The sequence below is a fragment of the Python bivittatus genome, unplaced genomic scaffold (genome assembly GCF_059951505.1).
Source record: "Python bivittatus isolate LINGU-HERP-01145 unplaced genomic scaffold, Pbiv_v1 ctg000480_np1212, whole genome shotgun sequence".
Taxonomy (NCBI): domain Eukaryota; kingdom Metazoa; phylum Chordata; class Lepidosauria; order Squamata; family Pythonidae; genus Python; species Python bivittatus.
This window is the reverse complement of record NW_028277075.1, coordinates 72,949,733-72,974,865: the sequence shown is the minus strand read 5'-3', so window position 1 is coordinate 72,974,865 and position 25,133 is coordinate 72,949,733. Positions and strand designations below refer to the sequence as shown.

The 25,133-nt window shown below is 42.4% G+C and overlaps 1 protein-coding gene across 1 annotated transcript; it reads right to left on the bottom strand.

The window, feature by feature from the left end:
- Window positions 1-690: 690 nt before the first annotated feature.
- On the bottom strand, window positions 691-25,133 carry ANKRD13D (ankyrin repeat domain 13D). Its single transcript, XM_015888565.2, has 15 exons — window positions 24,629-25,133; window positions 21,928-22,063; window positions 20,344-20,468; window positions 19,486-19,531; window positions 18,809-18,952; window positions 18,505-18,694; window positions 16,707-16,773; window positions 16,480-16,561; window positions 11,993-12,054; window positions 11,643-11,773; window positions 11,298-11,455; window positions 10,679-10,837; window positions 9,061-9,224; window positions 8,543-8,622; window positions 691-1,739 (listed from the first exon to the last, which is right to left on the bottom strand). Exons 1-15 carry the CDS (start codon window positions 24,716-24,718, stop codon window positions 1,463-1,465), a joined length of 1,911 nt encoding a protein of 636 aa, XP_015744051.2. The 5' UTR covers window positions 24,719-25,133; the 3' UTR covers window positions 691-1,462.

Here is a 25,133-nt window from a genome sequence, read left to right as displayed (position 1 = left end):
ATGAAGGGAGAACATAAATTGTGGCAGACTGAGCTAAAGGGACAGGGAGAGAAAATTGCAAGGGAGCTGCTCAAGAAACAGAGTGGCAAAAGTAAATGGAGTAAGCTAAGTTGTGTCCTGAAAAGCAAAGACCTGAGATAGAAGTGACTGCTAAAATTGAAGAAAATGCAGCTGGGGGAGGAGTCTGGTAAAACTCCAAGCAATCTCAGTGGTGTGCCGCTAGTCTTTGACCTGGAAATTCTGCCATTTATTGCTTCTACTGTCACCAAAGCCCTGTAAGTAAAGGGAAGATGGGGGACTAAGAAGGCATGCATGCTAAGAATTTCATATAATTATTTAAAGTAATAGGATATATTCTTGACTGCAAGTTTTGAGTCTATAGGAAATAGGATCATTTCCTGTTGTTTGACTGAGTTCATAAAAATGGGGGATTATCAAACATATGGAATTCCATGCATTTGGCTTGCTGGAAATGTTGCACAAACCTGATTGGTTAAGTACCTCTTCTTTGTGAACTAGTTCCTTCTTAAGACATGCTACCATGGCATGATCATTCAAACCACAGGTTCCTTTTGAGTAAACAAATCAGCTTGTTCAGTAATTTACTTGAAATATGATCACAAGAGCCACAGAAATACCATGAATGTGACCAAGATAGATGAAACTGAAGAATGCTACCAAAAACAGATGCTGATTTCATGTTTTTATTTAGTATTCCTGCTGCCCAGAGCTCCCTGTGCCTGGTCCCCAGACAGCAGGAGAAAACTGCTCAAGAGTGGACCCAGCTCTTCCCTTTAGACCCACTGGGTTCAGTTTTTAAAAAAGTACACAACTCCCACTCCCTTTCTAGTATATATCTTCAAAGATATAAATAAAATAAATTAAACACAGGGAAGGAGGGGAGAACAGCAGCTCATGATGAGGAAGGGGAAAAAAAAAAAGCAGGAATATTATTCATCACGCCGCAGCCTGACTTCAGTCTTACTGCAAATATTAATGCATTGAGCACCTGGATCCCACCCTCTCTATTGCCCCATCCCTAAGAGGCCAAAACCCATGCAAGGACAGGAGCTGCAACAGCACACTTCTAGCACTTCCAAAAAGCTGCAAGCTCATCTGAAAAAGAGAAATTCCTCCTTTGATCATTTTTCCATTCTTCGCTATCTGTTGCTGCTCCTTTTCTCCCACTCCCCTTCTCTGTGCTGTAGAAAACATTTCCTCCGTGAAGGATAAAGCAGTTTAAAAAAAACTTACAAGAAATAATATTAGAGGACGGAACCAAGTGAACCCCAGGAAATGCAGAAGGTGCTGTCTTCTCACATCCAGCCTGACCCCAACAGGAAAGGGGGCAAAGCATGGAGCCCAACCCAAGGTTAAAAATACAGTGGCAGCAAGGAGAATTAGGCTGGGTGGTGTGAGGCTTGAGCAAGGCTTAGGGGCCCCTTGCTAGCAGGCTGGGATGCTACTTCTCTGTCAGAGAGAGCTGGAGGATGCGCTGCAGCTCCTCGTCTTCTTCACGGCGTTGGCGCTCCCGTTCCTCCTGCTCCCTCGATGACAGCTCCATGGCCAAACGCAGCTGCTCATCAAAGCTGGGGTAAGGTGGAGGCAAAGCTGAGGAACTGCTTCCGTTGGTGCTGAGAGCTGGGCTGCCCTCGGGAGGAGGCACACCATTGCCACCTCCAGACTCCATAGGGCCCAGGCCTGGCCCTGACTGAAGGAACATGCTTTCTTGGATGGCCCTGAGGACGAAGATGGATTTTGTGGCAAGAATGAAAAAGAGACATCAGCTGAGCTTCTGTCTGATCATGTTCTACAGGCCTGCTTCAGCCCACCTTGCCTAAGTGCCTTCAAACATATCTTTGCCCATGTTCTCATGTTAGCACTCTGATTGCCTAGCTCAATCTGGATTTTCTCCTTTCACACAACAAATACAAAAGAGCCTGTGGCTGCCAGTACAAATAAGTCAATGTGTCAGCTTTTGATTCAAGCTGTTTGCACTGATAATATACTCTCTCTACTAACAACCACCTTCTGAATCTCCTACACTTCCCATGTAAAGATGGAGTAACGTTTTTGTCCTTGTAATAAACCTGTGTTCACACTACGGACCACTGCCTGAGGACAGATACTCTTCATTACCTCCCATTACACAAGGCTCTTCTCCAATTTTGTGACCTTTTTTCATTTGTCCTGCACCAGTCTATTTCCAAATCAGAATGTGATTCATTTAATCAAATACTTAAAACACAGTAGCTAACGGGACATGTCACACTGAATTAGTTCTGTTTATCACAGAACAGTTTAACTTAAACAGTTATAGAAACATCTGGACATCCAGACAGGCAGCTGTGGATTGGGAAGCAGTTTATTATCTGTCTGCATTTGCTTCATCTGTTTCTACCACCTATTCAGATGCTAATGTGGAGACTATAGCTGCCTTCTCCAGCCTGTTGCTTTGCAGATGTGCTGCAATTGCATCTTTCTGAATTCTTATTTTAGGTGAAAGGCACCAAGCTGGGAAGACTGGATAAGAGCAAAAGAGCTGGGATATGAAGACTACCTGTGTGCATTAACAATTTTCTACAAACATTTTTGTAAAATATACTCCAAAGATATAATGCTGACAAATACAAGAAAACATATTCGTCCTAGCAGAGGCAGATTGTTTACAGTATTTTATTGTATTTCATATTATAAAAATAGATATGCTATCCTTCAGTGTAAATTTATTCATGTCCAAAAAAACAATGAAACCTGCACAACCCAATACAAAAGGAGTAGGGCTACTGGAGAAGGGTCTTGACTCAGCACAGGACAAAGCCATCACATTCTGGAGTACCTGGTGAGCCATTTCAGGTCAGCTGTGGCTTGGCAGAACTGAATCACAGAATGCTTTGACTGTTCTGGATTTCTGATGAAGCAGAATCCATGCAGGACACGTTTGGTGTGTGTCACCTGCCTTTTCTCTCTGCAGCCCAGTGTGCATACAATACTCACTGGTTCACCCCCCAGTCTTCCCAAAACCTTCCTTCCCTCTCCCAATTTCCACTGCTGCTGACATCCCACTACGACACATCCCAATGGCCTGCCGGCCCCCAAAGACCTTCATCTCCACCATCTGGCATACCCCTCTGACCTCTGACCTTCCCTTTCCTCCTTCCAACCGCCAAAGTCCTTAGTTTTTTCCCTACCTCACCCCAAAATGCTTCTGCCTGGAACAAAACAACTACATTTTCTTCCATGCATAGATCAAAACGCCTGAAACATGGGAGTTTCAGTTCAGGCGCAGGCTACTCCAAATTAGTTGTTCTGCAACAGAACTGTTCACGCACAGAATTTTTGCACATTGCTAGAAAGGAGCAGGTGATCAAAGTAGAGTTAATATAGTGCAGCAAAAAATAAACATTCTGGGGAAATTTAAAAAAAAATTCTCTGGCTTTGAAAAAAAACATAAACTAATCCAATAGGTAAACCTCCCAGGGAGAGAGCACTGAGCTGATGGCACCATCGTTACCAAGAAGGCTTTTTCCCGGGTGTTACCCACCTTACTTTGGGTAGTAGAGCAACCAGAGAAGGATTTAATCCATAGGCAGGCCCATGCTGGAAAAGGTGAACTTCAGGCACAAAGGGCTTTATGGATCTTTGCTTTATGCTCAGAAGTGGACTGGAAGCGACTGAAGTTGTTCATCATTGACATGATATATCCCAGAACCAGGGCCTATTCTGCAGCTTAGCAGGCATTATTTGGAATGAATGGCAGTTTGTGAAGCCCTGCCATTTGTAATACATAAAATACTTACAGTAGCTAATACAAAGGTTGGGGAGGTTCCATAAATATACCATGGAAACCATATGGTTCCCCAACAACAGTCTGAGCTATAGGGGCATTTTCAAATTGAATAATTCCACTCAGAATAAGCTGAACGCTATTCTAAGGCATATGAAAATATATGTATTTGTTTCTCTTTTCTGGATGAGATAAACTGGAGCACTGACGTCATCAAACAAACCATGTCCATTTCTCTGCGGCTTTTCATGGGTTTGCTGCAAAGCTGCAAGATTTGCAGCTCTTGGGCTTGCCTAAATTGCTATTTACTGCATTTTTACAAAGCACTCCTGGATCCCTCTGGGAGTGTTCATAGCTGTTTTCTCAAGCTGCAGTAGTTTGGTGCTAAAGTAATTCCCAGAATAATTCCAGGGAGGAATGGTGCTTTTACAGCAACAGCTCTCTATGTTAACAATAAGAGAAATGGAAGTAAAAATGAACTATGTAAAGCAAAAAAACGTTGAATTTGTGAATAAGGCAGAGAAATGGCTGGCATATAAATTGCAAAAAGAAAGAGAAAATAAAACTAAATTAATGGATTAAAAGAGATACTAAATTAATGGATAATGTGGCTATAGAAAAAGCATTTCATCAGTATTATTCCAATTTGTATAAAGGACATGATGTTTCTTTGGAGAAAAACAGATGAATATTTTAGAAAACAAAATTTACCTATGATTACAGAGGAGCAAAGGCAAATTATGAATGGATCTATAACAATAAGGGAAGTTTTGGAAGCTATAAAAAAATTAAACCAGCAAAGGTGCCTAGTTCAGATGGATTACCAGGCTTGTACTATAAATGTTTTGAAGATGAACTTTTACAACTTCTACAAAACAAGATGAATTCTGTCTTACGGGAGGAAAGATGCCAGAGAGTTGGAAAGAGGCCAATATAGAATTAGTACCCAAAGAGGGAAAAGACTTGACTTGACAAGAAACTACAGACTGATATAACGATTGAATAATGACTATAGGTTGTTCAAAACTATTCTAGCTGAAAGATTGAAAAGAATTTTGCAAGAATTTATTCACGAGGGTCCTTTTAGGGTTCTACCTAAAAGATAGTTAAAGGACAATGTTAGAAATGTGTTGGACATTTTGGAATATTTGGAACAACATAATGAAAAGCAAGCCACATTGATTTTTTTAGATCCAGAGAAGGCTTTTGACAATTTTGTTTCAAGTTTTGGAAGATATGAATTCTGGAGAGAATTTTATAAAATGGGTAAAATGATTTCTACTTCACAGAAAGCACAAATAATTGTTAATGGAGATCTAACAAAACCTTGTCAGATTCAAAAAGGGACAAAACAAGGCTGCCCATTGTCCCCTCTCCTGTTTATTTTGTTTCTTGAAATACTGAACAGAGACATAAGACAGGATGAAAGAATTGTGGGAATAAAGATTAAAAAAGAGACTTGAAGGGCTCTTGCAGATGACTTGGTGTTGGTTCTAGAAGACCCTCTAAAGGGAATTGAAACATTAAAGGTTAAAATAAAAGAATTTGGTGCATTAGCAGGTTTTAAGATGAATAAACAGAAGACTAAGATGTTAGCAAAAATATGAAAATACAAGATCAAACAGAATTGATGAAGAAAACAGGCTTCAAGATTGAGAAGAAGATACTTGGGTATCACTTTGACAAATATGAATTGTATGTTATTTGAAAACAATTATGTTTAGACATGGAATGCAGTTAAAAAAGGTATGTTAAGATGGGAGAAAATGCAATTGTCATTGCTGGGGAGAATCTCTGTGATTAAGATGCATGTTTTACCTAGAATGTTATTTTTGTTTCAGACAATACCTGTTTTGACAACTGATGCACCATTTAAACAATGGCAGAAGGATATATCTAAATTTGTATGGCAGGGGAAAAAACCACGAATTAAATATAAGGTGTTACAAGATGCAAGGGAAAGAGGAGGATTGGGTTTATCTGATTTGAAATTATATTTTGCTGCTAGTTGTTTAGTTTGGATGAAAAAGTGGGTGTTGCTGAGAAACAGAAGGCTTTTGGAGTTAGAAGAAATGATCTGAGATTTGGGTGGCATGGATATTTGTGGTATGACAAAGCTTAGGTTAATGTAGATTTTAAAAAGCATTACGTTAGATGTGCCATATTGAGAATATGGAATAGATACAAATCCAGGTTGTGCCCAAACAAGTCTTGGTGGCTGTCAGCACAAGAAGCATTTTATAGACAAGAAATGATAAGCAAACATAAATGGTTAACTTATTGTGAGATATTAGAATTTCTTCAAGGGAAATGTAAAATAAAATCAAGAGAAGATCTGATAGCAGAGGGATATACTTGTCAGTGGTTTTCTTATGTACAATTATTAGAAAAGTTTAAAGTAGACAAAGGATTTATGGTTTTGAACACTGTGGCAACGTTCCTTATCTCTTTTCCCTAACAGCAATTTTTCTCTCCCCATTCCCCTTTTGTCAATTGCTTTTCCCTCTGCAAAATTCCAAGCCTGTGATGCCAGATTAAATATAATTTAAATATTAGAAATATAGCTTGATGGGGAAGCACTTATCATATAGAAGAAGAATGAAGCAACCTTTGCTGTTTTTTGGATCTAAATCTCAACCTAATACCCCACCCACAGCAGTTTCTCCAAAAGAAAAAAAAAACTTAAAAAAAAAAGGCTATTGGAATTTTGTTATACACATCTGATTGTAACACACCGTTCAGAGTTTTAAATACAGAAAAAAATTGTTCTATTGTCAGCAACTGCAGTATTGATAAGGACAGACACTGAGTAACCAATGTTAAAAGTTTCTAATCAATTCAAAAATATCCCTATTTAAGCAGAAGCAGTTATTTTTCAAGGAGCAGCCTGTTTTAAGTACTTAAATAACTTGCCCATGATAGAGATAGCATGCCTCTTTCTTCCATACATAGATTGAATCATAGAATCATAGGGTTGGAAGGGACCTTGGAGGTCTTCTAGTCCAACCCCCTGCCCAAGGCAAGAGTCCTCATACCATCTTGGACAAATGGTTGTCCAATCTTTTCTTGAAAACCTCCAGCAATGGAATACCCACAATTCTGAGAGGCAAGCTGTTCCACCGCTTAATAGTTCTCACTGTCAGGAAATTCCTCCTTATTTCCAAGCTGGATCTCCCTCTGATGAGCTTCCACCCATTGCTTCTTGTCCTACTCTCAGGTGCTATGGAGAATAAATTGACGCCCTCTTCCTGTGGCAGCCCTTCAAGTATTGGAAGACTGCTATGTCTCCCCCCAGTCTTCTCTTTGTTAACCTAAACATACCTAGTTCCTTTAGCCATTCTTTATAGGATTTAGCCTCCAGACCCCTTATCATCTTTGTTGCTCTTTTCTGCACTCTTTCAAGGGCCTCAGTATCTTTTTTGTATTGTGGTGACCAGAACTGGACATAGTATTCCAAATGTGGCCTCACCAGTATGGTGTAGAGCAGTACTACCAGTTCCCTTGACCTTGATACTGTCCATCTGTTGATGCAGCCCAGGACGGCACTGGCTTTTTTGGCAGCCGCAGCACACTGCTGACTCATACTTAAGTGGTGGTCCACCAGGATACCCAGATCCCTCTCATAGGCACTACTGTTGAGTCAGGTACTGCCTATCCTGTACCTGTGCATCTGGTTTTTCCTGCCTAAGCGAAGGACCTTACTTTTCTCTCCACTGAACTGCATCTTGTTGGATAGGACTTAATACTCAAGTCTGTCAAGATCCTTCTGAATCTTGAATCTATCTTCCAAAGTGTCAGCAATTCCCCCCAGCTTTGTGTCATCTGCAAATTTGATGAGCGCCCCTTCAATCCCCTCATCTAGGTCATTTATGAAGATGTTGAAGAGCACTGGGCCCAAGATAGAACCTTGAGGTACCCCGCTGCATACTTCTCTCCATGTAGATGTAGTTCCATTAAGGACACGCTGAGTGCAGTTGGTCAGCCAACTGCAAATCCATCTGGTAGTGGTACTGTCTATCCCACATTGTTCTATCTTACCAAGAAGTAGGCTGCGGTCTACTTTATCAAATGCCTTACTAAAATCTAAGTATGCTTAGATTCCACAGCATTTCCTTGGTCCACTAATTTAGTCACTTTATCAAAGAAAAATATAATACAATACAAATAAAAATACATAAAATGTATTTTTAAGACAATCACTCCTACAATATGTGTAATAACTAAAAAACAAAGTATAATTCTTATTTCAGTCCTAAGTATTTTATCTCTAAGCAAATATATGAAATTATTTAGGATACAAATTTTCACTTAAAGAAAAAAACTGTCACAGTTCTACTTCCTGTCAATATCAGATTTCTTTCAAAAACCAAACTGAACTACATAGTCATGCTAGTGGTATCCAAGAAGCCAGAAATGAGCTGATGAACAAAATCTCCAATAGCTGGGGGAGAAACTTCCATGCCCTGCAATAGCTCTTGTCCCTTCCTATAACTAGCAGAAGAAATTCTGCAAACTAGATAAATATATGCAATTTCTGCTTTAAAGTACATAATTGTGCAGGAAAGGTGGAGAACTTAAATCAGGAAGACTGTATGCAACTGTCTTAATTTATGCAGTTCCTGGCACCTTCTCACCACCAACTCCTGTTCTTCTAGTAGCAGCTACTGCTTCCATCACAACAAAAAAGAAACAAGTCTGACAGGTTAGCTAGATATATATGTGAATGGATAGTGTGCATTTTACACAAATACTCACCGTTCCAACTGTAGTTCCTCATCATAGGTTGGTGGATTGGATCCTGGTCTTGTGTTGGTTAGAGCTTCCCAGATGGTGACCTAATGAAACATAGAGAATGAAGATGTAAAAACAAAAGAGAGGCAACTGGTATCATCCAGTAGTAGATAGTAATTGAAAACTTGTTGGGGTAATTAATTTGTTCCCTAACTGAGTCAGTGACTTACTGAATAGCCTGGGGCCATGCTTAACCTTAGGTCCCCCCATTCCTGATGCCTAATAAGCAATAAAAAGCAACAATAAGATTAAGTTTTGTCAAGCCCCCAGTGCTAGATCTAAACTTGTCAACAAAGAATGATCTCCAGTAAGTGACAACACTTGGGAGTCCATTTGCTGTGTTGTCCAATCCTACTTCTGTCTCATACCACACAACCTTCTTAGAACATGGACCCTGTTTTGATGAACCCATTAGACATGCTTTTCTGCTAAATGAACACAAAGCCTTTCCCACCACAGTCCAGTTGCTGCCCTCCCCTCACCTGATCTGTCTCTGTGCCAGCATCCAGGAGACTCTGCTGAATGGCAAATTGGAGTAAGTCATCGTCCTCATCCCTCATGGGCTCTGTACGGCCTGCGCCCAGCATTGTGTAGCCTTGGGGCACCTCAAATACAGATGGGTCCACTTCACAGGGGAAAGGATACACTAGGGCCAAGGAGAATAACACAGCAATAATTGCAACAGGGACTGGGAAAATAACAACAGTTGTGCTATATAAAACCAAAGACATATCCAGATAGCATCCTCTCTTGACCACCACCAATTAGAAGTCACTGGGAAGCCTACAAAGAGAATGTAAGTATAATGACTCTTTCCTGTTTACTACCTGGAACGAGAGGCATATTAGTATAGAGTCATTGTGACTAGTAGTACCATATCCTCCATTAAGATGTCTAAATTCTCTGTTGACATTGTCTAAAACTGTGGTCAAATATTATATTGTATGAGTGGATTTAACTATGTCCTGTGTTAATTAATGCCATAAAACAGCCAAATACATAATCTCTACCTTACTTCCCCACAACTATAGTAAAGGGTTTTTTTGGTCAAACCACATAATTCCGAAAATTAAAGCAAATACACTGAATCTTCCCAGGTGAACCAAGACATAACAGGTTGGCAAAAGGTTGGCAGAGCTCATTTTTCTCAGGAAGATCAATGGATAGTAAAAGGCACAAGACTAAATTAGTGTGATCTATTACTATGCCAGAACAACAGCAGTAAAATCTAAAATGAAAGCAACAACCAGAAATTGTTTCACTAGCTCCATGCATCAATCATAATTAGGCAAACAGAGCTTCACACTGCACAGACTGTGAAAAGCTTGGGGAAATTCCATCCAAAGTCATTCTGTATAGCATTTCTGAGCTGGAAGAGAGAGAATCAAATGAGAGTTCATGATTCCAGTTGCTGCTCTTACGGTCAGTACTGATCTCTGCTATGAATCATTCCTAGAGTAAGATGACTGGATGAAGGAGAGGGGTTATGGACAAGAACAACACAGTCTTAGAATAGTTCTTTTAACCAGTATGTTCCAAATTGCTTGCAGCAGGGGCTAGCAATCTTTCAGAAGCCACTGTGCGACATGTATATTTTTTGCATAGTTTTGGGAAGCAGTGAGACGAGTAGTGATGCAATGTTATCATGCAAGTGGGTGGGGCAGGGATTTTCAAGAGGTTGCTTTGGGGCTTGGGTTGCAGGGTTTTTGGATTTAAAACATATTTTAGATATATAAAGTCTGCTTGGATGTTTACATATTTTTTCTATTTTTGCTAAAAAAAAAGTCAAGAGGAATGTTCACCCTTTTGTTTACTGAAAATTTTTGGCATAATTTCTGGAGGGCTATAGGAGGTACAGAAACAGGGTCTAGGACCCATCTGCAGTTTATGGGATGCAGATTGCACAGCTTGTTTTATACTTTTGTCTAACAACTACTTCTTCAAGTAACTCAGTATGGACTGTCAGAACTACCTCTCCCAGCTCCGAAAACTCCTTTCCTCCTCCTTATCCACTCCTACCAAAGTCTATATCACTGAAGCCACAGAAGAACTGGGTGTCATTTTGACAGGGCTGTGCCTCCCTTTGGCCTTTGATCTTACCTTTAGTATTGCTGGCTGCCTCTGCCCCAGCACTTGGTTCCTCGCTGCTATCGGGGGACTGGATAGGAGTACAAATCCGCACTGAGCTCAGCGGCTCATCACTGCCACACAAATTACTGAAAGTGATCCGGGCATTGAGCACATGGAAGAGAGGGATCTCTGAAAATGACAGGGAAAACTTACAGAAAAGGGAAAGAGAAGAATGAGAGGATGGGAACTGTTTATTTTCAGGTCTCTTGCTGCTTTCATACAGCACCCATCAAAACATTATTAATAAGAATATAATGATGTAAGAAGAGTCCTGAAGCTGGACTGGATCAAAAACCATCTAGTCCAGCATTCTATTCCTACAGTGGTTAACTAAATGTTTCTTCAGATCAGGTAAGCGACAGTGCCCTCCTGTTTCTCTTTCTCAGTACCTGGCCTTCAGAAATAAGTATCAGTTACCACTGATCTGCTGTTACATCCAGGTCTGCCAGTTCTCTACTATCATTCCTGCCATACTCCTGTTGCACCTGCCCTCTCTGCCTCAATTTGTCTTCTAGCCCCACATTACAATGGCTAGCACCATCGCTTTGCCCCTCCCATTTTCAGCCAGTTTGTTTTGCATCTCTCTCACCGATTTTAACCGGGAAGCCAGGGGGTAACTTGAGGGTGATGAAATCACGTAACTTGGCAAAGTGAGCATTGCTGATCGCCATCAGATCAATGATAGGTGTCACCTGCTCCACCAGGGAGAGGGGATGATCCTCACATAGCCACAGAGTGGCCTTGAACCTAGCAAATAAGAAGCAAATCAGTTTCTAGAACCTCATTTCCTTCATCTTAGTACACCAAAAGACTAGCCCTGGTGCTCATCCTTGTGGATTTTCATTCTCACCCCCCAAAAACATCAATGCTAACTCTTCATATCCTGCATCTCCCACTGTATCAGTGCTGCCCTATCTTCCCCACCTGCACTCACCTCTGCACTTTGCTGGACATCTCAATAGGGCGGCCAATATTACGGGACTCCAAGTTGAAGTTGGGGTCAAAGTATTCCTCGGGGGTAATAGATGTTGGGTTTGTGGGACTGGCTGACTGCAGCACAGGGGCCTGAAAAATGGGGAGCAGGATCTACTCTAAGCAAAGGATTCTAGCAATAATTGTAAATACCAAATAAATACCAAATCTCACTCCCCACCAGTCCCACCAAACTGGTCCAGCATAAGTCTTTTGTTGCTGCCCCTCCTTGCCCATTTAGTTCCTCATGCAGATGCCTCAGCTAGCATCCCTTTTCCCTGTGCAGGGAAGGAACTTGACCTTGCTACATACCCCATTCTGGGCAGCATGTTGCTGGGCAATTCCTAGGAAGGACTGGAATGGAGTCTTGGAGCCTGTATAGTGAGGAGAGGACATCCACGAGAGTAAGTCCTATGCTTCTTCTCAAAGAAGCACTTCAGCTCACAATTACCTATTTTTATCTGATGCTTATGTTATTTCTTTGAAGCATTTCTATCCTATCTATTTGCACCAGCGTTCAAGGTGGATCACTGCATAGAATTGTGCTTGGGATATTAAAATAAACATCCTGTTAGACTAAACACCTCTAGAAAGGAAAGTGTTTTAGCAGTAGCAGCAGCCCTTGAAGAGACAAAATGCAATAGAAAATCTCTCTTTCTTTCCTACTAAAATGAGCACCTTCTCCCAAGACGAACACTTTTTGACATTATAGTGCAAGAATTACACAAGACTGCAAATCAAATGTGAAATGAAGCTCCTCCAACTTCCAAAGATTAGCTTGGTCCCCAGCTACCCTTTCTTTGGACCCTTAGCAGCCGCAGACCACTGGGGAGAGAGACAAAACCAAAATAGTTTTCATTGGCCTGCCGGGCCTCCAGCTAAGCTGTCCCCTCATGCAAATCTTAAAGCTATTCTATTATGTGGAAAAGCAATTTGTCTTAATTTGTATTTCTCCTGTTGAAAAAGAGAAGAGAGATATAAACATAATTCAAAATAATAATTGCACAGTACATTGAAACTTGGTGGCTTTCTTCATCGCTTGCAGAACTATTTTGGGAAAAGCTTCATGTCCCAAAATGCTTATGTGTGTCCCAGTAGTTTATCTGGTCATAATCTGCCCTTCTCTTTAACTGCATACCACCCATACAGGATATAAGGGGAGGAGTTCACCATTCGCCTGTTAATTTTTAAAAAAAAATTATTTAAGAAATTTAAAAGCTTCCTAAGGGACGCAATGCCAACATGATTCTGAGCAGCTTACACTTAAAATAAGAAAACAGTAAAGAAGAACTTAAGCATCTAGACAGATTAAGTAACAACCAATTACCCAGGACTCTACAAACACCCTACCCCAAGGCCTGGAAGAATAGCTAGGCTTTTAACAACTTGTAGAACAACATCAGGGAGGGAGCTAAACAAATCTCTGGGGGAATATCATTCCAGAGGGCAGACATTGCAACAGAGAAGGCATGCCTCCTGGGTCCTGACAGGTGGCATTGCTTGATCAAGGGATCCCAAAGCGCACCAACTCTACCAGATCTTACCATGGGAGATAAGTGGTCCCTCAAATAACCTGGCCCTATGCCATGAAACTCTTTATAGGTGATACTAGCACCTTAAATTGCAATCAATGCAGTTCATGTAGCAGTGGTATCACATGGGCATTTTGAAGCATGTCCAACACTGTCCCTCTGTACCACTTTGTTCTGGACCACCTGCAGCTTCTGAGCGCTGTTCAAGGACAGCCCCAAGTAGGGTGCATAGCAATACTCCAACTGGCCTTCCCAACTATACTCTTTCTTTACAACAACAAGCAGTTTATAAAGTGTCAAAAGAATTTGTCCCATAGGATGGTATGTTAGCAGTTGGCAGGACTATTTACTTATCATATTTCTACCTTACCTTTCCTCTAAAAAGCTAAATGTCCTTGCCCACTCATTTTATACTAACAAGAACCCCGTTGGGGGGACTGCTAAATTAAGAAAGACAGAGAATAGGACAGATGAGTGGAGGAAAAATAAGTACTGTATATAATCATGGATAAACCCACCCGCAGATAAGCCAGCCCTAGAAATTTCAACCAAAATACTATAAAAAATGTGCCACTCACGGATAAGCCAACTACAGATATTCTGCTCTTGAATGTTTAACTGCAGTGACAGGCAGGAAACTGTGAACTGTTACATCATCTTTTATAAAACCATATGATTTTAAGGCTGTGATGGTCTTTTAAAAATCTGAGCTCTGGTCCACATATAAGCTAAACCCAGATTTTGGGGTATATTTTGGAACCTAACATTCTTGGCTTATCCACAAGTGTATATGGTATACTTTCTTCATAGCTGGTCTGCATATTCTCTGGTCATAGGAAGGAATGATGAAGTTTAGGTGTGCAAATCACTCATCTCTTTTTACTGTATAATCACTGGTGTCCTGGAAATCCAGCAACAAGGAAGCAGAGGCTTCCACAATCGCAAAATGAAGACCTGCAAGAATGGATCTGTTTTTCAACATGTTTTCATTGGCAGATACAGTTTTTGTCTGATTAAAAAAAGGTCTGTTTTATTTTTTGAACTTTTAATGGTGCAATCCTATATTATTTACATATGTAAGAGTAACGCACATTGAATAAATTGTATTTATTGTCTTCTTAGAATGGAATCCTATATTTAATTACCTGAGAATAAATCCCACCAAATTTATTTTTAAAAAATGCTCAGAACTGCACTGCCAGCAATATTACCTGGTGTTTCATTTTAATTTTATTGTTGTTTTGATACTGTACTTACAGTACAGTACAGTACTTAATTCCACGAGATTGCTTGGAGTGAAAAGTGCCACACAAATCTCATAAATAAATGAACCAATGAGAAGCCAAGAAGTACCTCTGAGACCTCACTGTGCTCACAGCATTTTGTGTAAGATTTCAAAATATACACTTTAGAAGATAAAAAGATGCTACACATATGTTTCTAAGTAAATTTCTTATTATTCCAAAGCCACAAAGACCAGCACCTAAAATCTTGTCACTCATAATCTCTCTTCCTGTACTGTTTTCCACTTCTCTCCTCCCCCTGGCTTTATAAACAATTCATAACAAGCCTAAGTAACTGAGCCACAAAGTTCATCAGGCCAATCGCGATTTCTCAGTTTAACCTATCTCACAGGGTTGGTGAGAGATAACATTGGAAGTGCTTTATACAGTGTATTGAACTTCTGGGATGCAAAGGAAGATATACAGGTAGTCCTCAACTTATGACCAGAATTGGGACTGGACTTTCTGTTACTAAGCGATGCGGTCATAAAGCAAGACAACGCATGATTGCATCACTTAGCGACAGCAATCCTGGCAATCCCTGTGGCTGTTGTTAAGTGAATTCCAACTGTCACTAGCCAAGGACATGCCCCAATCAAAGCCATTCTGGGCTTGGTCCCTCCCAGCCTTGAGCCTCAGTAAGGTAAGGGACTGCCTCCAACTCCCCCCACCTGCCTATCTCCCCCTGCATCTCTGCCCTTTTGGTTGCCCTGTACCCTGCCTTGTGGGGCAGCAAGCAGCCCCAGAACTGCGTGGCTGTGGGGCTGCTTGCCATGCTGTGGCTCAGGGGCTTCTTGGCCCTCCTTCTCCCTTTGCTCACTCACGTTCACCATGCCCTCCTTCCCTCCTTTGCCCATTCACACACACCAGTGCCCTTCTTCCTCCTTTGCTCACTTGCATGCACTAGTGCCCTCCTTCCTTTCTTCGCCTGCTCACATGCACCAGTGCCCTCCTTTCCCCTTCACTTGCTCACACACACCATGCCCTCCTTCCCTCCTTCGCTCACTTGAGGACTATCCAGGGGCGCTTCTGGTGCTGAAGGAGCACTCCAGGGGTGCTTCTGGGCACTGAAGAACTCTCCAGAGGCGCTTCCTGCGTGTGCTCTGCAGCTCAAGTTGGAAGCCGCTGGCCATTCGTGAGGCTTTCTCCTTCCTCCTGCAAAGCCACAGAGCTGCAGTGCAACGCAAAGGGGATGTGGTGCATGCGAGCAAGTGAAGGGGGAAGAAGGGCACTGGTGCATGCGAGCAAGCAAAGTAGGGAAGGAAGCTGCAGTGCGTGTGAGCGAGCAAAAGAGGACAGGAGGGCGTGGTATGTACATGTGAGTGAGTAAAGGAGGGAAGCAGGGCATGGTGCATGTCTGTAAGTGAAGGGGGAAGGAGGGTGCTGGGGCGTGCAAGTGAGCAAAGGGGGAAGTAGGGCACAGTGCATGCATGCGAGTGAAGTGGGGAAGTAGGGTGCAGTGCATGTGAGCGAAGAAAGGCCAGGGTGGATGGGAGAGACTTACCCGAGTTATTTGCAATCTCCCCTGCCGGCTTCTCCATTGACTTTGCTTGTGGGAAGCCAGCAGGGAAGGTTGCAAATGGCGATCACGTGATTGCAGGGTTCTTGGCAACCAGTTGTAAATGCAAACGGGTTGCCACATGCCTAGATCACGATCACGTGACTGCAGGGGCACTGCAATGGCCGTAACTTCAGGGACCAGTCGTAAGTCCATTTTTTCAGCACCGTCACAACGTCAAACAGTTGCTGAACGAATGGTCATAACTCGAGGACTACCTGTACACATAATAAGTAAGTGAATGAAATATTAATAAATATTCCATGTCAAATCTCCTGAGGTCAAGACAACTGAGGTCAAGAACAACAACTACTAGACAGAGAGCATGGCGTACTGAAACTTTCATGAGCACAAATTATTTACAGCACAATGGGTTGGATAATTCAACAGGGGTTCAAAACTGGAAGTAGTTCAGGTATGCTTTACCTTTGTTGCGTGTTTTGTCCTGGTCAGACAGGTGCTCGGTACGTGTTTTGGTGACAAGCTCCACATTGCTGGCACTGTAAACCTGGAGAAGCACAAGGCCATTGATATTATTTGATCACCTCCAATACAAACACTGCTGTTTACAAATATGGAAGATAAGCTAAATCTTGACACTCATGTTGGACAATTATGCAAAGAAGGGACAGGGTGCAAGCAGAGAATTGTACCTTGGCTTCGTAACCACTGATTATTTCCATTTTCTCCGAGCGCCAGCCCCAGATGCCAGACTTGTTCCTGAACAGAAAGATACTTGAGTCAAATATGACAATGACCCAAATTCGCACATAGAATGGCTCCCTCTTTCAGCCTAAAGGCTGAGTTTCTCAAACTCTGTGGTGCTGAAATGATAAATAAATTTGTGTGATCTCTCCACAATGAATGAAACGGTCATACCATGCTCTGACAGGGCTCCCGCTGTCAAACAGAGCTCCACTTCTGTTTGGGGCAAGCTGGCTGTCAGCTTCATTAGGAGAGCAAAAGTGCATTTGGGCAGCACTCTAGCTGTTTGTGTGCAATCCCAGACTTGCACACCAAAAGCTGGATTACTGTCAGAACTCACATACAAGCCATCTCAATTGTGCACACAAAGCCAGAGCCCTGTCAGACCATGCTCCTGCTCTGTCTTTGGTACATATCCAGCACACTGGACTCTACCAGGAACTTTGACACTGTTTGACAGTTTTATTCATGAGTGAGGTTACACAAATGCATTCATTATTTGAACTGCAATAGCCTGGATAAGCTACTTACCCTTCCTGTTTCTGGAGGCAGATTTTTGGTGCCTATCTGTGCCCAGAATCCTCTGGGGAATCTACGCTAACAGGATGAATTTCTTCACTGACATTCTTTTTTGTGACATTTGCCTTCCTTCACAGAGGGGAATGTGCTACTCTCCTCCTGGCCAAGTTTTCCAGAATTGCTGAGACATCATAGCTGCTGTATCTCAGCTCTGCCCACTTTTCACAAAGTGGCTGTTCTCTCACACCCTGAACAATGGCTGTGCAGTGCAAGTAAACCCCAAGTGACACTGGCTTTGTCTCATCCACCCTGCTGTTCCCCCCTCCCACTCCAGCCAGGATGGGTATATGGAAGCTGCTGGCTAAGCAGGCAAGAAGGAAGGGCCAGACTAGAAAACATGTTGAGAGTTCAGCAAGGATGCCCAGTAGATGGGCAACGAAGAGGCAAAGGTGCCCCTGGAGCAGGGAGATATGGGGGTAGCAAATCCTACAGTCACCCCTGACAGCATGAGTTCTATCAGTGATACAACTTTGGTTGTGCAAGTCTGGATTGCAAACACATGGCTGGATCACTGCCAGGCCATGCATTACTCTGCCTGGATAAGCAGACAGCCAATTTGTACCAGCAGGGTGGGACCAAGTAAGTCAGGTGTGATGTGACCCATAGTTTGAGAACCCCTTGCCTAAAAATATTAATTTCTTTAAATGCTGTTAATACACAAATAGACAGGCAAACCTACTCATATCTCTGCCCTTGAAAAGCCTTAACTAAGGAGAATGAGTGGTGGTCTCTAGAGCAAGTATTTTCTTGTGTGAGAAAGCCTGATCTCCCAGTAACCAGACCAAAGGCAAAAGAAGGGTGTTGAGCTATCGTTTTGTAATAATAAACTTCAGGCCATTTCAGAAATAAGGCTTCCTGCAGTACTATTTAGTGCCCAAAGAGTCAAAGAGACCTTCTTTCCAACTTGGGTCTCATTTCAGTTTTGATCTCCTAGCTCCCTCACATGGCATAAGAACATCAAGCAGCTTACAGGATCAGAGCAAAAGCTTACGTAGTCTAACGCTCTGTTTTTACTGTGGCCAAGCAGATGACTCTCCTGCTCTTGTTCCCCAGCAACTGCCATGCAGGACCACTATGTCTCTGCTCCTCCCCCACAATCCCCCATACATAGTCACTGATAGTACCAGCCAGCGATTCATACATTCCCTTCCGTCGGCCAAAGCTCACCGCTCAAAGGCAATATTCTTGGTATCAAGGTGGGTGGAGACAATGGGAGAAGTGAGGCGGCTGGCTACATGCTCCTCTGAAGGCTGCATGGCAGCCAACATCAGCTCGGGCTCATGCAAGGCTAGCGACAGTGTCTCAGTGTACACAACCTGCTTGTCATGGTCAACTTCCATCACCACAGCATTCTCATCTAAATAACAGGGGAAGGAGAAAGAGGATGAAAATGCAATATTGGAAAAACACCTGTGAAAACCACAGATGTCACTGAGCACACACTGATCTCCCAAGAAAGGAATATTCTGACCTTCGCCTTTAAAGATGTAGCTGCGCCGGCCCCGCTGCCAGGTCATATGCTCAAAGCCCAGTAAGGTAGTGTCCACCCGCAGGTTTTCACCCCGCTTCCATACCCGATACACATCACTTGGACATATTTTGGAGACAAGAGGCACTGTGGATAGAGAGGAAGGGAATAAACAGAGGCATAAGGATCATTACCTGGAACTATTAAATAATGAGTCACACTTGTACAAGACTGTTCTTCCATGAAGGCATTATAGCCTCTGTGAAGTAGGGTATGATGAAATAGCAACATGCTTAAGGGTAAACAACAAATTAAACAGCTCCCTGAGGCAAATGCCTGAGGCCTTCCCATCCTTCCAAATTATCACTTAAAACTCTGGAGTACTACTTGTGTTATCACATGTCAAAACCCCCTGGATAGACTGCCCACGGAAGAAGCCACTAAACTGACTGTAGAACAAGAAGGCAGAATTCCTTTTCTCACAAAACAAAGGCTAGTCCCCGTGCAATGCCAGTGATGTACTTATGGACAGTTAGTGGCCAAGTTTATTACAAACAGCAGTGATAACCAAACAAGAGAACCTCATTCCTTAGTTCAAATCTTCACTTGCCATCTTTTCTATCTTTTATTAATCTTTTTCTCTTTACTAGCTGAAATGGACATCTGAAGCACTGACTTACCCCAGCTGGTAAACTCCCACTTCATTTCCACATAGAAGTCAGGGGCCTGAGAAAATGGAAAACTAGATCACTACATACCAGAAGTGAGATCAGTACAAACGAGAGAAGGGGCAGGAAGATCCAATCCCTGTGTGTTTTCCTCTGAATGAGACAGGGCTTTAACACTACATGACTAACCTTTTGTCAGTGGGAGCACAATGTGCAATTAGGTTTGGGTACAACTAGCAAGGCCAAGAGTGTTTCAAAACACCTTGAAGAAGCAAGGATTAAAAGGTCAGTGCTGATGTTTTCAAGATTCCCAGCAATTATTTCTGACATACTGAAAGTGTGCTGTTCAAACATATTTCCTACAAGTTAATATGGGAAAGGAATAGTTATATTATATTATATTATATTATATTATATTATATTATATTATATTATATTATATTATATTATATTATATTATATTATATTATATTATATTATATTAATGCACCTACTTGGGACAGAAGTAAAGGATGTAACACTGATGTTAATTATCTAGACTATGATTTTCTTAATGCAAATGCAACCAGATCTTTGGAAAAACAGAAGAACAATCCACAAAAACAGACTTCTCCAAATGTATGTTCTTCCAAAGTACAAGATTACATCTCTCATAACTCACAAGCCAACATGTTTTCCTGAGAAGCACCAAATAGAGGAAAGCTGCATAAGAGACTGTGTTTGATAAGGTTTAATTTCATCCCCTCCTCACAACTTTTGGCAAGGTTTTTGATAAGGCCATGGGATGGATATCCCAAGAAAAACATTTGCAGACCCCAGAGGGGAATGGAAAACACTGCAATTCATCTGGAAGATTACAGTAGTACATACTCTGCGTAGTTTGTTGAGTAATTCTGGAATGCCAGCCAGTCGCCGCGTGGCACGCTGGTAATCACGGTATTGGAGTACCAACTGTACCATCTCTGGATCTCCTGTGCTTACAGCTTCTTGCAGGACTAGATGCCAGGGAAAGAGCATAAAGGAATAATAAGTATCTTGATGAAACCATCTTAATTCACAAATTGTTTCACAAATGAAAATCCTGACAGTATCTGGCTTCTTGGGTCCTCTTTCTGTCTCATCATGCCCCACCTCATGTCTAATCCCAGATGGGTTTTTCCTCTATTTTCACTCCCAATTAGCAGAATCAGAGACAACCTCTTATCTGTCCAAAGGAAATGTCTAACTGCCAAAAGAACTAGGATTGTGCTCAAACTAGGCTGACAATGCAGGGTTCTGGGAGCCTGAGCAGAAAGAGTGGGAAAAGTAATCCAAAGAAAATTACAAGAAGTAGAAAGCCTACTGTTCTACCTCCAACTTAAATATTCCACTAGTAGAATGGAACATCTAAACTGCCACAAAACACAGGCAGTCCTGAGCAAACTTACCTCTTTGATAGATCTCAAAATGAACTAATTGCTGAAATATGAAGATGACCTTGCTGAATATATTTGGTCCAGATGATTTCGGTTTTAATAATTATGAATGAATTATACCTTACCCTTGCTAAGGTATAAATCATCAGCATTAGGTGGCTTTGGTAAGAATGTTTCACCAAAGCACATTTGGTTAAGTCATTTTTGTTCTTGAAAGAGAAATCTAAATTTTCTCAGGAGAACTGAACATGAGCATAATCCCATAATGATGCAAGATATTTCAGGAAATGTTTTAACTGTTTATTATGATCACTATTATTGTTTTGATCTATATTGCTCTTGTTATGTTTTTGCTTCACAGATTTGCTTTTTTATACCTTAGATGTAATTTAAAAAATTCAAATTAAAGCCTAGAGTGATTAATAACTAGACGTAGTATATTGGCAGTCTTAAAACAAACATATAATGAGAAGCATTTATGGCTGCCTCACAGAGCCATTTGGACAAGCTCCTCCCTTCCTAGCAACAAGTGTGAAGGATAAAAAGTTGACTAGAGCTAGAAAGAAGTGAGGCTCTACTGTCTCATGAGAAAATAATGGTTTCCATCCTTCACTGCACATTCCTCACAGCAGACCTGATGTCACAAGCCCTTGGTTTTTCAATAGTTCTGCCTTCTTCTGCCCAACTTTCAACCCTTTCCAATTTTCTGCTTCTCCCTGCCTACCATATAAGAAATTGTTTTATTTTAAAAAAGACTATCCTTGAGTCCACATTAACTATTCCAGTGTTCTTTAACCTGGTTCACTCCAGATGCAATAGAATTCAACTCCCATATTTCCCATTTGATAATCTGTCCCAAAATATTTTAAGTGCTCCAGGCTAGGAGGTTTGTCATTCCCAACAAGCAGCAGTTTTTCACAGTGTTAAGCAGATATTTTTCAAATTCATGCAAACTAATAACCTTTTGGCACAGAAGCCAGGAAGTGAAGGAGGGACTCCTCTACTGTACATGCAGTACAGGCTTTCAACTACGTCATACCTGTCCAGCCATTGGCATTCTCCTGACCCACACTGGCATTGTGTCGCAGCAGCACCCGGGCAGATTCCAAGTTCCCAAGGGACACTGCCAGTTCCAGGGGTGTTCGGCCACGTGGGTCAAGCATTTCAATATCATGCTGCAACAGAATCAAAGAATTAGTGATCTGGAGAAGAAATGTTTTACAAATAAAACAGGCAACGGTTTTAACATCAGCTGCAGGCTCAGCCCTGGAATTGATTTTCAGTGCTAGGATTCAATCTTGTGAATTCAATATTGTCCAAATATCCTCTGTTAAAGAATGTCATTCACCCAGCAGTTGTTCTCAGATACTGCTGTTCTTTATCTCTAAGGCCATCCATGATTAGATATAATTCACATGGTTAATTGAACTGACACAAAGGTCAATAATAGGAACTGTAATATAGTCTTATCCACTAGCTGAAGGACTGAAGAATCAGCCTTGCTGCTTAATGTAAACTAGTGCATAGTGATATTACAGCCCATGAATGATTTTGTAATCTTGTACTGGTATTACATTCTGGCTTCCTGATGAAAGAGTCTTGCAGTATTACCTTCCAGGGTTACACTAAAGGTGGTTGTCCACACCAACAATCTTTCTTCCCTTCTGACAAAAGGTGTCAAGACCAGACAAGAAGTGAAACAATTGGATTTGCTTTTTAATTGCAACTGCATCTCTGAGAAACTGTCATCAAGGCTCAGCTTAAAAATGAGTGTTGGGGGGCAGAAACTGTTGTCTTGTCCCCTCTTGTAAATTTTTCAGAGATATTTGACTGACTCACTAATGGAGGAATCCAAAATCACCAACTAAATACAAGAGAAATAAGGGGGTTGAACTTAACCACTGAATACCTCACATCTGTTTTATATAGAACAGAGGAAGGAAGGAAGGAAGGAAGGAAGGAAGGAAGGAAGGAAGGAAGGAAGGAAGGAAGGAAGGAAGGAAGGGAGGGAGGGAGGGAGGGAGGGACTTGCCCAAAAGGCTTCCAACTCCACCCCAAATCATTTGCCATTCGTAAACTTATTACTCTGTCCTGACCCAATATGGTATGCTATGCTCTCCCACACACTCTTCTTCACAATTTCCACATTTGTAACAGATAGGGGGGAAAAAACAGGGATAAACAACAGGAGACAGTAATTGCCTTTAGCATCATACTTATAAACTTCCAGAAGTATCTGATTCGCTAGATTTCTCAAAACCTTTATTTTTTTTTTCCAAAATTCACCTTCCCAGATGCTCCAAATAATTTCCTCTTTTTTCCTTCAGAAAAAGGATGGGTGGGAATTTCTTCTGAAGTTATCAGTACCTATCCCAGACTTTTTTTAACCCAAACCAACTGATCCCCATTTTGCTCAGTTCCAAATAAATTATCAGGCAAAACTCTCTCTATAATATATAGCCAAGGTGTTCTGATGGCACTGTTCTCCTTGTTTTAACTTCCAGGTAGGAAAACAAATATATAAAATGGGCAGGAATCCAACAAACTACCAATCTGAGACTGTCTATCTCTACCATTTTTTCTTAACACAAGTGCCTATCCAATGCATAGTGTTAATCTGCGGGGACAAGCAGGAAGTGAAATCTGCAAAGCATTTTTTATAATGTTAAACTAACAGTACACTGGAGAAAGCACAAACAGGCACAGGCTGAAACAGCCTACACTAAAAAAACAAAAAGTAAGATTTGCAGTAGTGACTGACAGAATCTTTTAGAGTCATCCATCCATCCCTGTATACATCTAATAGTAATGATGACCGTAATGGCAACCGTAGTTGAATACCACTCTAAGCCACTAGTGTGACTTCTTCCTTTTACTTGTTTAAAGTGTAGAAATGGCCAAAGAAAGAGCCTGGGTCAGCTGGGCACACATATGTTTAACTTTAATAATTATTTTACCTTTTCCCAAAATGGTGGCCATCTGTACATTATGTGTCCTGAATAAGAAGCTGAAATGGGAAGGGGAAGTAGGAAAAGCTTGCCCTCTGACTAGAGGATGTTATAATCAGTAGCATAGCAGGGGCATGTACACCAACTAAATGTGATCCTTAGCAAGGTTTGCCCACGTGTACCCTGTCTGGGGGAAGCTGCAGAGTAAATATGATGGAAGGCATGCTAGATTGTGAGATTTCAAGCAGACTGCCAAAAAGGAGTACTCTTTTCTTTGAAGTTTCTATTGTTAAGCTAGGTCTAGAATGTGGGGATTTCCAAGTCAAGTGTGGCTTGATACTTATCTATGTAACTATGATCCAACTGCTACTTACGTTGTAATGAGGGGGAAGGAAAGGGAATTTTGAGATAGGAGAGAAATCATGGAGATGCAGCACAAGGGTTACACTGAGACTGAGGAAAAGAATGATCCCAACCAATATCTGGAAATATTCTTCGGACATTTTCCATGTCAGGAAGGGAAGAGGGAAATTCATTAGAAGAAGCAGGTTCAAAGGGATACAGGTGAAACCTAGATTAGAAGTAGCAATCTCAGGATTAGGGCCAGATAACAGGCCTCGTTCACTGCCCCCTCCCCTGACAGCAAGAGTATGAACTGAAGCTTGGGACTCCCTCCATCACGTCCACCTCTCCCTGCGCACCTCTGCTCGGGCTGCGAGGGGAGGCAGGCTGGACTGGAGGGACAGGGCAGAGAAACAGACGTCCCGGGCTGGGGAGGGGGCTCCGCCGTACCTGTCCCTTGCGCAGCTCGCTGTCCAGCGCCTGGTGCCGGTTGTGCCACACGAGCAGGTGCAGAGGGAAGGTGTCTGCGATGCGGGCCATCCCGTCACCATGTCCCCGCGCCTGGCCGGGTCTCCGCTCCGGTCCCGCTCTGCCCGAGGCCTTCCCGGGTGACGGCTGCCCAGCTAGCAACAGCAGCAGCGGCAGCGGCGGCGGCGGCGGCGGCAGCAGCAGCAGCTCCCGTCCTGCTCGGCTCTGCGCTGGGCCCGCTGCGGTGGCGGAGGCGCTGCCGAGAGGCGAGGCGAGGCGAGGCGAGGGAGGGGCGCCGCGCGGCCTGACCGGGGTGCGCTGCGGCTCCCGAGGCCGACCCAGAGCCAGAGAGCGGCGGGCTGAGAAGAAGGGGCGGGCCTCCGGGGCGCAGGGAGGAGACAGCGGCCGGGGCGCGGAAACCTGGCCCAGCTCGGGCACTTTTCCGGCCTGGCTCTCAGCGCCAGCCCACGCGAGAAGACCGCACTCG